This window comes from Pagrus pagrus, assembly GCF_965226575.1.
Source record: "Pagrus pagrus genome assembly, chromosome: 14".
Taxonomy (NCBI): Eukaryota; Metazoa; Chordata; class Actinopteri; order Spariformes; family Sparidae; genus Pagrus; species Pagrus pagrus.
In genome coordinates this window covers 22,769,162-22,783,991 of record NC_140198.1, presented here as the reverse complement: position 1 = coordinate 22,783,991, position 14,830 = coordinate 22,769,162, and the positions used below count along the sequence as shown (strand labels likewise).

Below are 14,830 nucleotides of genomic sequence, written 5' to 3'. Positions count from 1 at the left end.
GACTGATCTGTAACAATATAAACATTGCCTTTATTAACAAAATAATTCACCATACATACAGATTGCATCATGTTAAATAGTATCGCAGTTGTAGTTTTGTTGAATGAAAGAAAGAATGGCCTCTGGAAAGGTTGAACATCAGCTTGACCACAGTGGATGTTTTTTTTTCCTGATTAGTAGCAACACTATAGCACACTGACAGGTACAGGTACTTGGGAATGAAAGGCAGGAATGTTGAACTAGATCAACTCGTCATCGTCAGTCTTACCTTTAAAATCGAAGAAGGCAACAGTTTGACATCAATCAATAGCTTGTCGAAAGCCGGACACCTACAGTACTTATTTTTACACATCAGTCAACAAGACAATAACACAACGTTACAGTGCAGTTACAGTATAGATGTCTCCATTGGAATGTACTTTGGCACACTCCTGTATTTTAGCCCTTGAAGTTAGTCAGAGGTGGGACACTGGACACAACGAGGGGAGATAGTGAAGCAGTGCTCAGCTTAAGAGCACTTTAACACCAACACAACATGGTTCAACACCACCAGTGACACACACCAAACAGGAAATAATCGAAAATGTCAGTGCAATGTGTTTTCATCTGTGTAGTGATGGCTCTCAGGTGACCAAATTCACCTTCTGTATTTTCACAAATAATTTACGACAATCCAAACAAAACGCTGCTTTGATAAAATTCACCAAGTGATTCATCAGCTCTCGCCCCGGTCTTCAGTTCTAGAAATTAAACAGGAACTTGCACAACAATGCTCACCACCACACCCCTGCAGAACAGAGACCAAGCATCAGGTGCTTTGAGGTTTGACTCAGCAGATCTATGAAACTATGATGCTTTGTGTGAACACCATCAAGTGCAAAAAAGTTGAACTTGCCTCTCGGGACATTTAATTAATGTTACCAGCTTCACCCTTTAAAAAATCTCTCTATTTTTGTTGGTTCAACTGGACTTATTTATCAGTCAACTTAGTAAGGAGTGTTGGCTCATTATGTGTTGGATTAAATGAATCCTCAGTGCAACATATCTTAGAGGTTTCACCCTTTTTAAATCAATCTGCTCGGTTCAGTCGATGACTTCAGCAGCTTGTGGAGGACTGACTGTGCTAACGGGGCACATGAGGGCCTCGGGATCCCAGCTGAGACTGTGACTGAGGGGAGAGTGGTTGTCAGCTGGACTCCTCAGATAAAATGATATTCATATACACCGAACTGACTCAAAGCAATGGGGCTTTATATTATGTAAGCCACTAAATGCACGTGTACCAGAGGCTTGGATGATGAGGACGATAAATTGATTTGACGATTGAAAGAAAATGAGTCGGCAGCTATTTTGATAATCGATTAAGTCATTCCTCAAGCAGAAATGTCAAACATTTACTGGGTCCAGCATCTTAAATGTGAGGATTTGCTGCGTTTCTTTGTCTTGGGGATTTGGACTGTTGGACAAAAGAAGCAACTTGAAGACGTCACTTTGGGTGTGTAGATGCCATATTTCTATAAAGGATACAATCAGTTTCCTACTTCCTGAGCTTTTGCCTTGTTAACATGGAAATGATATGGAGCACCAGTGCAGGTGTGTTTTGCCAAACTACGTATGTCTGCGTCTGTGTGACTGAATCAATTTCTGTTCTTCTACTAGCCACAAAAACACTTCCTCTGGCTCTCAGCTGCAGTGAGGTCACGAGATAATGTTGTGACCCCTGAGGCTAAGAGAGATGATTCATTGGACAGGAAAGAGCATTAATATTTTCCTGTTTATGTTTGCATTTCCCCCCTTTTCTGACGATTTCGTTTTCTAATATGTATGAGAGCCCCCGTCATTATCGATTCCTCTGAAGACCACAGCCTGTACACACATTTACGGCACTTAGATCAAGCAGCAGCTCAAGAATATTACAGTTTGACACTTGTGTTGTATGTATTGATAAAAAAAACAAAAAAAACCTGAACTTCTTTCTGTATACTGAGCATGCGATGGTTCATGAGTTTGAATTCATTTTAAAGGGTCACGAGCCAGAAATAACCACAGATGTAGACGACGACTATTGTACCATTCTAGGTCCACGAGTACAGATCTAGCCACACAAAGTTTTTTGATCTTTACATTCTCAAAGATAAGGTCTTGTAATAAATAAATTAACAAACACTGGCACTGAATGTCGACAATACAAAATAGCAGGGCGTAAAAAGGAGTGTTTGTAACAGGGTGGATTCAGAATGATAAATAGCAGTTCAGAATGTAGCAAAGTTTGGATCCTGTTCACAGTCCTACAAATCCAGTTAGCTTCAACAAGTCTGTTTTAAAATCAAAAATCCTTCACAATACAAAAGTTACGCAAGACTCTCCGTTCAACATTTCACTGCTCGACCCGATATAAGTCATAAATAACATCTGTTCATCTTCACATACATCCTTGTTCTGTAAACATTATAAACCTCCGTGAACATGAAATTCAAGAGAGAAACAGACATAGATACGGCTCCCTATAGCAGAGGGTCAATGGTCATGTGGATCTGGTCTCTGTTGCGCCTGCTGCCGTTGGAGCTGAGGTACAGTTCCTCCCTGCGGCACAGGAAGTGTTGGGCCAGGATCTTGCGGAAGGTAGTTCTGAAGTCCTGGATGCGGTAAGCGTAGATGATGGGGTTGACCGCCGAGTTGGCGTGAGACATAATGATGGCCACATACATGACGATCTCGGGCTTCTCCAGCTGTTCGTAAAACAGCGTGAGGCAGTTGAGGATGTGGACGGGCAGCCAGCAGATGGCGAACAGTCCCACGATGATGGAGAGGGATTTGGCGGCCCGGATCTCCTTCTGCAGCAGCCCGTGGTGGTGGCTGTCCCCGTTGCCCACGCACTTGAGCTCGATCTGTCGCAGCTGCTTCCTGGCCACGGTGAAGATCTTCAGGTAGATGCCCAGCATGATGAGCAGCGGCGGCAGCACACAGACAAAGAAATTAAAGTAGACCATGTACTGCATGTCCACCACACTCTCAAAGAAGCACTTGAGCTTGCAGCTCCGTAGTAAGTCTCCTCCACCCCTCAGCCCATCCACGGGGCTAGTGTTTGTCGTGTTGTCCACACCCGAGCTTCTGTTCCCGCAGCTCGGGTACTTCAAGTTCCACCCAAAGAAGGGGATGAGACCAATGACAAAGGAGAGGATCCATAATATGGCGATGATCTCTCTGGCGGTCTTTCCCGTCATCAACTCCTTGTACCTGGAGGAAACAGAGCAGAGGTTACCGCCTTAATAAAGTTCCCAGACCTCTATCTTCTTCTTTTCCCTTTTTTCTTTCTATTTCTATCATACTTTGTGTTTGTGTTTGTACTTCATGATTTGTTTCCTCAGCCGTGAGCAATTTTCCAGTTCCGGTGAGGGCGGGTGAAGGGGTCATGGAGTCATAGAGTATTAGAATTACATTCTTCTCTTAATTGACTAGAATGTCAAAAACAGGGAAGTTTGAATAGATCTTTAAAAATGTCTTTTAAACTCACTTATTAATAAAAAATGCATTCAAAAAAATAGTTTTCCTAATGTGGAAGATTTGGACAAATGTCAAAGTCAGAACAAGAATAATTAGCTCTAGAGATCCGGCACAACCCAGCAATAATAGATACAGACACAACAACATGACAGAAATGCAGCGTAGGGCAATAATGAACAAAACTTTACAACATGTCTGAGACAAACAACATTTTATGGGTGCTTTTTGTTTGATCTAAAATTTTTACGATGTCATTGTGAATATCTGTTTGCACCTCTTGTAGGGTTACACATCTGCCGCTTTACTACATTTTGTTGAAGTTTCAAAAACGTGACAAAGCTTTAAAACTAGCAGACAGGTCCTTTTAAAAGTATTGGAGCCAAAATTCTCATATTTTAATGAAAACAAGCACGGACAGAGAATATTCCTCCTTTGTTTTGCTCATAGGAAATGAACTGACGCTGTCTTGTGTTTGTGTGGCCCAAATGTCACATTACATTATTCTTATGTAGCTCCGGCTGTGCACCAGGATGCACATGGCCCTTATAATGGCCAAGAATCAGGCAGACAATAAGAATGATGAAGTGTGATGGTGAGTTGCTGTGTGTAGGTGCATTCAAGTGGCGTAGGAAATATCATCTTCAAAGATTTTATCTTTTTTTTTACAAACAACAAAGACAACGTCACAAACAAGCATCCAATTCCACAGCCACATCAACAAGACGGATGCTGCCTTCAGACCGTCTTTGGCCCACATTTAACATTGCAGCCCTGTCATTTATTTGAATGGAGCCAGTCTGGCCGCACAGCAGAGCTACCGGTAAGGATCAGAGTTGACAGCCATGCTGGCAGTACAGTGAGGCACAGTAGTGCTTTAAACTGTATACAAACATCACTATGTCAGTTTAGTGTGGTGTTTTTCAGTCCTGGTCCTGTCGGCCTCCTGCCCCGCTTGCTTCAGATGTTTTCTGCTCCTGATTCAAATCATCAGCTCGTCATCAAGCTCTGCTGAAAGCCTGAAAACGACCCATTCATTTGAATCAGGTGTGTTGGGGCAGACAGGGGGCCCCAGGACCAGGACTGGAAAACACTGGTTTAGTGAATAAGCATGCTAACATGTGCTAATTAGCACTGAACAGAAAAGTACAGAGTGGGAATCTGATTAGTTTTGCAGGATTCCAAAAGGTTGGACACATTCAAATTTGGACCTGATGATGTCACTGGATCAAAAGTTAAGGGTGAACCTGACAGGAACATGGATGTTTTTATCAAGTGTAATATCAATCCATCCAACAGTTGTTGAGGCAGTTCACTGAAAACCACACGTGAAGATCACAGTGGCACTAGAGGGAAAATTCAGAGGATTGCCAAAGTCGTCAGGAGTCATCTTCTGGGGACCACAAATGTACGAATATACCAAGTGTCATGGCAGTCCTTCACATAATTGCTGAGATATTTCAGTCTGGAACAGACTAACATACACAAGTTCAATAAAGCACTTCCAAAATAAAATAGACAGACAGAGCTTAGCTTCCGAGTCCTGGTAGCATTGTTATTGGAAAAACTACCAAATTTATTTACACAGTGATGCAACACCGTCCTAATGAAGGACCTGACATCACACATGCTTCCAATTAGTTTGAAACCACAAAACCCAAATGAATGAACCTTAGATGGTTCTAACTGGACTTTTATGATTTCAGTGCATCCTGTCACACTGATGTGTGGATCTGGTGGGAGGTTGTTTAAAAAATAACAACAACAAATCAAATAATAAAGTAAACACCTTTTAAAACAAGAGGAAACAAGATAACATAAATAGTTAAAGGGAGTTACAGTCATACTGCTTTCATGTGTTTTCCACTTAATCAACGCTAATATGGTCACACTTAAAGGATAAGTACCGTTTTTTACAACCTGGACCTTATTTCTGGCAAAACATATGGTCATTTACTCACCCAGATAACTTTGGTGTCATTCGGCGTCGTTCGGACGAAATTAGATCCAGTGTAGCGGCGATATATCCATATAATGGGAGAGACGGGGCAGCGACACACAGCCTCTATATAACGCATTATCTGCCACGAAACTAGTTCATTTCATCAATATTTTGTTATGAAATGCTAGCGCTATTAGCCTCTGAGTCCGGGCTCGTCTATTGTCAACATCCGGGGTCTGTAGGCTGATCTACTACCTCTGACCTGGAAGATGTCGTCTCTGAGCTGCGCGCGCACCCGCGACAGCCCGGCTTGTTTACCTGTGGCTGCTACTGCTAGTTTGACCCCGGATGTTGATAACGGACGAGCCCGGACTCAGAGGGGAATAGCGCTAGCATTTCATAACAAAATATTGATGAAATGAACTAGTTTCGTGGCAGATAATGCGTTATATAGAGGCTGTGTGTCGCTGCCCCGTCTCTCCCATTATATGGATATATCGCCGCTACACTGGATCTAATTTCGTCCGAACGACGCCGAATGACACCAAAGTTATCTGGGTGAGTAAATGACCATATGTTTTGCCAGAAATAAGGTCCAGGTTGTAAAAAACGGTACTTATCCTTTAACAGTAGGGATGTGCAAAAAAATTGATTCACGTAAGAATTGCGATTCTCATTTACTACGATTCAGAATCGATATAAAATGTCCCAAAATCGAGTTTAAAAAATAAAAAATAAATAAATAAAAAAAACAAATCCGCTGGCTGTCGGCCTTCATTTTGTAACTACGCGGGACGTCCTGACGTCACCACGCAGCCGGTTCTGTGAGATAGTAAAGATTCCAACCCCTGCTTAACTTACAGGTTTATTTAGCATGTTTAGCACATCATCAGCTGAAAGTGAAACCATGAAGTCTGCTGCTATCTGATAGTATCTCACATCCTGCTTTGCTCTAATGCATACAACCAACATACAGCTAAAAACAGCTACAGCTTGAGTCGTTCACACCATCAGACACCACAGACTTGAAAATGAGAGGCTGCAGCACTGAGAGACTTTTTGTCTCAGATTTGTGCTGTTCTGTAGTTTTGTTTGTTGTTTTCCACTGTGAACAAAGGGATGGATGTTACGCATTAGATGGATTAACTCTGATTCAGCAAACACTGAAACATGATATGAAATCCTGAGCAGCAGGTGCACGGACGCTGCGTATGGAGATGCCAGGCTGACTCACACCAGTGTCGTCCTGACTGTCCCCATCATATGAACTGCACTTGAAGCAAAATGAGTGTTTCCTCAATGTGACTCAGGCGAGCGACCGCGTGGTACTGACTCATAAGCATGCTGACACGCACACAGAAGCCTGTCTGAGCTGGAGATGCCACAAATAATCCATCTCTGCAGCTTCACGGTGATCACATGATCACAGCATATCACAAGTTTGAAAGTGGCTTTTGCTGATACACTTGATGATGATCTGTTGTACATCACCATTAAACTATTAGCTCATCATGGTAAAACCATTAGTACATGATTAATAATTAATTCTTTATATACTGTATTAATCTGTTATGTCGTTTACGAGCCATTAACCAAGTTTAATTATAAACAAATTACTTATGTGATTAAAATGTTTATAAATAATTTGATTGTGAATGATTTCTCAGCGTTGTTTTCTTGTTTACGGATACTGAAATATTCATTAACATGATGAAGGGCGGGTTTACATTTGTTTTTTAAACAACACTCCTGTCCTCATATGTACACTCAAAGAGTTATTGGTCACAGTTCGAGTTAAAATGATGCAATCGCCACACATCCTTCATTCATAAAAACAGACACAGGTGTGTGATATGAGGAGAAGAAAAATAGTTTTTCAGCTGCTCACAAAAAGTATTTTCTCTAATAACCAAGTTATGATGAATGCATCGAGCTAAGTTTTATTTGTAGGCCCATTTTCATTATAAACGTAGCCTTCACACTGCACATTCACTCCGCTCATGCAAACACCCATTCGTCCTGACTCAACAAGTCAGTTTAGATAGTCAGATAAATAGCTCTACGTACAGTATTGCGGATATTATGAAAGCCAGTTGAAAGTCCCTCCATATGCATCCATAAGTCTCAATGGTGTTACTGAGAGCTATGACGTCGTGGTTTAAGCATTCTTTCTTATGCTTCCTGAACACAGTTACCACAACAAACCACTACCTGCATCCTCCTCAGCCTTACCCTGTCTGCATCACATTGTCTGTCTGCTCTTTCACTTCACTATACATGCTTACTGTAGACTGCAGACTCTCACATCCTTTAAGAAAAAGGTTAATACGCAGACTAATCAGACGTAAGCAACACAGGCAGAAGGCAGGCAGCCTGGTAGCTGACTGATAACGGTAAGAGCTGCATGATATGGTAAAAAATAAATTAAATACAAATATCTGTTTTATTTTTGACAGATATTGTGATAGGATTCACAATTATTTTCGTATCACAATTTACACAACACTTGTTGGAGTCGTACCAAACAAACTTGTTTTCTTACATCTGGAGGACAAGATCTGAAGGGCAGGACTTCAGTGCAGCTATCAGTATCTGCATCAGCATCTAACCCTAACACTTAGTTGTACTGTGATTTTAATCAGGTTTCAAATCATTGTGCAGCTTTATTTTACAGAGCACGTCACAGAGCCACAACATCCGCTTCGATCAGCAACACTGGTCTCTCTCTCCCCTTTTTTTCTGTCTGCCTCTTTTCTATCATCTGTCAAATGAGGGGAAAATATATTTGTGAGCAAAAAGAAAAGAAAGCAGAGCGACTATCTACACTCAGACTGTGGGGCAATAATTAACCAGTGAGTAAGATAATATGAGGACAGGGTAGTGCTCGTCCAAGGCAACATTCTCCTCTTTATGCAAAAAGACATTACCAGAATTATTTGTATATCATTTGCACAAATGTTAATGTTTAGTAATACAATTGTAAATACTTGTTCATTTGTACATCGCTGATGAAGGTTGGTAACCCCCCTTTTTTTTTTTTTTTTTTTTTTTTAAAAGGTGCAGTGTGTAGTTTTGGGGAATAACTTTTAATCAGAAGAGAAAGATCTCCACTGACTGAATGTTTTTATGCCTAAACAAACTAAATAAACAAACTGTTTTTGTTTTCATGACTGAATAAACTGAATAAACAAACTGACCTAAATTCATGTTTTACTTTGTTTATATTTGGCGGACCCTGCCCCCTTTTTAGCTTCAGTGTTCTGCACCTCATTTTCCTCTGAGAACAGCTTGTTTATTCACTTATGGAAAAAAAAGATATTTCTGAGTACTTTAATATTATTAATATTACATTTCTGAGTTCGAATTTCTTCTCCAAAACTACATAGTGTTACCGAGTAACATTTCTGACATTTCTTTAAACAGGTGAGTGGAGTTCAGCTTAGGTAGATGCTGTGTTGAGTTACAAATGTCAACCAGTGCAACAGAATCGCTCGTCTTCTCTGTTTTTGGACAATGATGAAGAGCTGTGGCATGGAGGTATAATTCAATGTTGGTTTTGGGTTCTTCATCACGGAGCAAATCAGGCTATGAGGAAGTGGGTTCAACTAGCAGCAAACGTCTCTGACGGTACAGGCAGGAAGTAAATGTCATCAAAGGTTATTTTCAGAGAATTTGTTAGTGAAATGAAAGTCACATCACAGGAAAGACACAGCTTCTTAATCATTAGCCCGTTTTTTTGAGTGGGCGTTGACAGTGAAAACAGACTTGTGTTATAAAAATTTGAATAATCCCAAGAGTCAATTATTCATCCGTGGCGTGCAAGCTCCACCTCTGTCCTGCGCCCTCCTGTAGGGAGGCGAGCAGGTCGCCCCAAGGGGCCATGAATAATACAACACTGTGCCCACAGAGGAAGCTTCAGAGCTCATGATGACCTGCACACCTTCTCCATCCTCCACTCCCTCTGTCCGTCAGTACAGCAGGCCGCACAGGGCCCATTTCCCAGAGGGTCCATCTCCTGCACATCGCCTCCCACTCTCTCTCTTTCTGTGTTTGTAGGCAGGGAACGGGCGAGCGGCTGAATGGATTAGTTCTGGCATGACGACAGCACGCTGGCATCTATCTTTGTTTTGCTTTCTTCCCCTGCTCCATTCTCCATACATCCCTTCTCTTCTCTCTGTCGCTGTGCTTCCGCCCGGGGCCAAAGACCTCAGCCAGGCCACACACACACACACACCGTAGACTCTCACAACATCCGTTTAAATGTCCGACAGTGTCCGCATCCCTGCTTTAAAACACAATCTAACAGGTGGCCGTTCACACTGACAACACGGGGGGATTTGTTTCACTTCACCCGGCCTGTCGGGATGTATGCAAACAGAGCTGAGCAGCATTTGCATTATTAATTGTACCTGTGAATATCTATGGAGCAAACAAGTTATATAATGTGGTGAAGGCAAATCTGCAATAAAACATAGATTAGAATTTGTAAAGCCTTCATGGTCCAACACAGATCAGATCATGCACGTGTTGTTTTGACAGCAGAGGGAAAAGTAAACAGAAGTAATCTCTCTGTACATTTTCACTGGAGAGATAGATCTGTCTGTCCCAAGCCAACCTGTGGAGTCTCGTTTTGGTCTTTGTTGACTCATTACTAAAGTGAGTAGTGTAAAATCTATTTGTGGAGTATGAGAGCCTGTGTCGCCTTTGTAGGTACTTTTCTTACACTCAGAAGATGGAGGCTGTGGTCAGCTTAGTGATACTTTATATGTAAACAGTTACAACCTGCAGCTAGTAATCACCATGGGCTCAACCCTTAAACGCCACTACACAATAGATCTGTGTAAAACATCCAGGCACATCCAGATTCTAAGGAAGCCCTCATGTCTGTCAGTTAAATATGGAGCTAGAGCCACAAGTCTTTAGTTTAGCTTAACATAAAGACTGGAGGCAGAGGGGAAGCAGCTAGTCTTTCCAAAGCTCAAAAATACCCTACCATCCTCTCAGAAGCTCGCTCATGAACACGGTATTTCTCCTTTGTTTAATCTCTACACAAGCCAAAAAGTAAAAACAGCAGTTTGTGGTTTTACAGTGAATTACCTCACTGCACACAGACAAAAAGATTTCCAGCACACAACGCACCATAAAACTGCAACTTTTCAAATGTACACTTTGGCTTTTGTGTCGATAAAACAAGTGAGATATTGTGTTAATCAGTGAGCTTTAGAGGTGCTGGGAGGTTTGTTGCATTTAGACTAAGCTGTTTCCCCCTAGTTCAATGCTAAGATAAGCTAACTGTCTTTGGCTTTTCTTTGACGCACAGATGTCGTTCATAACAAAAACTAAAATTACATCCTCACAGTTATATGCCTCCGTGCATATTAATAATTTTATCCTTAGATTTTAGTGTAAAACGTCGTCATAATTATGTCATTATCTTGCCAAAAATGTGTTTTGTGAGGTCACAGTGACCTTTGACCACCACATCCATGACCATGAGTCCAAGTGAACATTTGTGCCACATTTAAAGACATTCCCTCAAGGATGGAGGACCAGAGTACAAAATGCCTCTTTAAATGACGTTAAATGAGGTTTTCATGGTGTTGTCAGTCTAATCCAGAGTATTTCATTTAAATGCATGGTGTGTCATTTTCGCCGCTAGGCGTCTCTCAATCAAAACAAAAACAAGAGACTAATTAGTGCGGGATCATGGGAGTTATCGTCATTATTAAACAACCACCACTGCCGATGAAAATCGATCTAGGTGACTCGGGCAGAAATGTTCACAGACGAGCTAACCTTTTAAAGTTTCATCCACGTTACGTTTGGTCACATTCACAGACGTCTTCTCTGTTCGACTCTCCCGGAGTGACAGCGACGTGCAACCAATTAAACGCACCGTTATGTGGGGTAAAATTACAGATTTCTCTGAGTTTGAACATTGTTGGAAACATTTGGAATTATGTACCCGAAAACACATCTCAACAGAGAATATAACAAATGTCTCGTAGCTTTTAGACATTTTATCACGAAAATGTTACATGTTTTATCTTTAAATTTGGTGCAAATGCTGGTGATCGTGTTGGAAGTGAGATAAATGTCCACGGAAATCTTGATTTCTTAAATTTTTATTTTCTAGACTTCACTGACATCCAGTCCTAAACCTTAGCTCTACTCGATTTCATACCAGTGTTATCCTCCTTTATCAGACAGCTTTACACATCACATTACATTACACATTGCCTCACTGAAAGTCTGAGGATGATGCCTCCCTCACTGTTTGTCTGCATCTCGAAGGCAGATTTTCATCTGGACTCAAGTGCGACCATCATTCTTCAACTCTAACCCTCCCTTCAGTTTTCCACATTTTTCATTACATTTAAAACACTAAAGCAGGATTTAGAGCAAGAAAGACAGTGTACCACACCCACTACCCCCTACGTGCAACAAAACAAAGCAGAAGTCTGTAAAACTGTCCATTAAAGTGATGAAGCTGTTGAATCAGCAGCCCGGCAAGATGCTGCTTGCTGTCCCACCCTGACCTCAGTGAAGTGGTGCTGCAGGCGTGGGTGGGGACAACCCCTTTGAGGTCTCTGATGTGCTAAAGGTTATTTAAAAGCTCCACTTGGATGGAGGGACAAAATAGCCGGAGGGTCTTTTTCTGAGAAGCGCAGACAGGGAGCACGGGGAGGGGGGGCTGGAAGCGAACGTCGAGTGGGTGTGCAGCTCTGTCATCTCACGGGGTTTCAAACATCTGGCTCTGGCCTTTCACTTCCACTTAAAACATCTGTGAAAACACTTTTATCTGAGGGGGAATCATGGCCCCAGAGGCCTGCAGACCAGCCATCGGTGTGGATATGGTAACGTGAGCTGAACACACACACACACTGGTCTTATTATCACTTGTGAGGGTACAGAGGAAACTGTAAAATGTCACGATGTTACAGAGACCGTTTGAGGCGATTAAAGTCAGTGTATTTTGTGTGAGGAGGTAAAAAGAGGTGCATTAAGGGTTGGTTTCCGTCCGTGGGTCCAAAATAGAGGCACAAATGGGGATTTTACTTGGTTAGTGGAAGCCACCGTTCATCCCAGACTAGTGTCAAACTGTCCTTTCTTGCCAGCGTTTGAGTCTAATGGAAATGACAGCACATCACAGCACGAACAGCCCCCGAAACCACAGCCAGCGCCCGCAACATTCACTGCTGAGTGTGTGGTGCCTTTAAAAGAATAACAAACGGGCAACTCTCCGACATGCTGACAGACAAATCCTCTCTGATATTAAAGCTTTTATTCAACACGGAAATATCAAGCAGCACTGCCTGCTCTGTTTCCTCCGGCGCTCTGAGGCTGCACGTAGGAGCTTGATGCCATCGGGATCAACTGACGTGACACTCTGTGGCCATGTATCGATCCAGAGCTTCTCCTTTAACAGCTGCATGACAGATGTTTGCAGCTTCTCCTACAGGGTTTCTGAATCTGAGTCGAGTAGGCAGATATTTTTCAATTTGTACTGCTGAAGCATTGAAGCCGCTGCCATACTGTGTGTAACCTAAAGCCTTTAGATTACTGACCAAAGGTTAAAGAACATCCACTTCAAAGTGTTAACTAAGTCGGCCTCTAAACACCAGATTGTAATCACGTTTAGGGACGTATTATCTGATTATCATTCCAAGTTTAGATATCAACAGAGCTATTTTTACAGGAGGCATTAAGCTCCACGGGAAACTGATTCACGAGATCACAGAGCTGATATTGATCGTGCACCTCCTCCTGAATTAACTGATTTTCCAGAGCGGTTGTAAAATTATTTTGAGCTCTTTTCTGAGATAGAAGGGAAGGAAGTCAGTATTTTCTGCTTATTTAGCAATATTTTTTGTTTTTATCACCATGCGATGCAGAACACTTTCAATTTGAGTTACAGTTACAATCCTGTTGATCAAAGAGCCAAAAGGGTCCTTTAAAGGTGCAGTATGTAGTTTTGGGGAAGAGGAATCTTCAAACTAAATAAACAAACTCTCTTTGTTTTCATGACTGAATAAACTGAATAAATAAACTGAGCTTAAAGGACAATGCAGTTTCATACTGTTTCACTTTGTTTATACGTGGCGGACCCTGCCACCTTTCTAGCTTCAAACAGTGTTCTGAGGACCTTATTTTCCTCTGAGAACAGCTCGTTTATTCAGCTGTGGAAAAAATAAATATTTCAAAGTTTGTATTATTATCTCATTACTATTGTAAATATTAAAATTCTGAGTTTGAATGTCTTCTCCAAAACTACATAAGGCCGCTTTAAAATGACTTTAATTCATTTTACAGGCTGGAAGGAATAAAATGATTCTCAAAAAGGTTTCACTGTCTTCACACTTACTGGACTAAACTTGCCACACGGGGACTCCGGGGGAAAACACCCATCAACTGAAGAATTACCAGATTCATTTCACACCAGAGATAAAAATAGATAACGCTCACCTCAGAGGAATTTTGACGGCCAGATATCTATCAATTGCAATAGCAAGGAGGCTGAAGATGGAGCTCTGTGTCAGTACCAAGACAAAACATGCCAGAAAGAGGCATCCATAGAAGTCCAGCTCTATGCCGAGGCTGATGGTGATGGCGAAGGGGATGGCGAGGCAACCGACCAGAATATCAGCCACAGCCAGAGACACCAGAAAATAGTTGGTGGCGTTCTTCAGAGTGGTGTTGATGGCGACAGCCCAGCACACCAGTACGTTGCCGGATATGGAGAGAACAGCGATGACTACTTCAATCACGATGTAGAACGGACTCATCTCAGCAAAGTGTGTTCGAGGACTTCAAACGTGCAGGCTGTTCACAGAGAAAACGCTGCTCCTAGTCCCAGAGGAGTAGAGAAGTCTTTCTGCTGTAATCCAGGAATATTCCACAAGTGTGAGCTGCACAACCAGCCATCTGTGGAAAAGAAGCAATTAACTTTACATTAAGAAAAAGCAGCAATTTACTGTCCCCGCATCACCAAGTTGACAAAAGCTGTTGCAGCTGCGTAATAACGCATGAATCCTCCTGCCGTGCTGCAGAAATGCGCGCAAAAAAACAGAAAGTCATTAAACATTGTTGTCGCTCACCTTAATGAACCTGCACATCGTCTCTGGATGTTTTCACACCGACTGCGACCGATCTGCGGAGCGTCAACGCGGCATCTGTGGATCTGTAGCGCAGGCAGGAGTGTGACACAACTTACCGCCGGCAGCGGTTATGAAGTAAAGGGAGAAAGGCAAGAAAATGAGAGGGGGGGGAAACTATTTCACAGAGAAGCCACGCCCCGAACACACACACTCACACGCATGCGGTTACAAGTATCATAATATGGGTAGAAACCCAAATCGAGCGTCACAGGGTCGCCGTGCGTAATTA

At 42.1% G+C, this 14,830-nt stretch overlaps 1 protein-coding gene across 1 annotated transcript; it reads right to left on the bottom strand.

Moving 5' to 3' along the window:
• Positions 1 to 8: 8 nt before the first annotated feature.
• Positions 9 to 14,657, bottom strand: adora2b (adenosine A2b receptor). Its single transcript, XM_084372843.1, has 3 exons — positions 14,542 to 14,657; positions 13,910 to 14,368; positions 9 to 3,237 (listed from the first exon to the last, which is right to left on the bottom strand). The coding sequence occupies exons 2-3, from the start codon at positions 14,227 to 14,229 to the stop codon at positions 2,505 to 2,507; spliced, it is 1,053 nt and encodes a 350-aa protein (XP_084228969.1). The 5' UTR covers positions 14,230 to 14,368; positions 14,542 to 14,657; the 3' UTR covers positions 9 to 2,504.
• Positions 14,658 to 14,830: the final 173 nt, after the last annotated feature.

Bases quoted from the DNA above. Each gene is read 5' to 3' on its own strand.
- adora2b (XM_084372843.1), bottom strand. From the start codon at position 14,229: ATGAGTCCGTTCTACATCGTGATTGAAGTAGTCATCGCTGTTCTCTCC. The intron at 3,238-13,909 runs GTGAGCGTTATC...TGTTTCCTCCAG, and splicing joins GCCGTCAAAATTCCTCTGAG to GTACAAGGAGTTGATGACGG.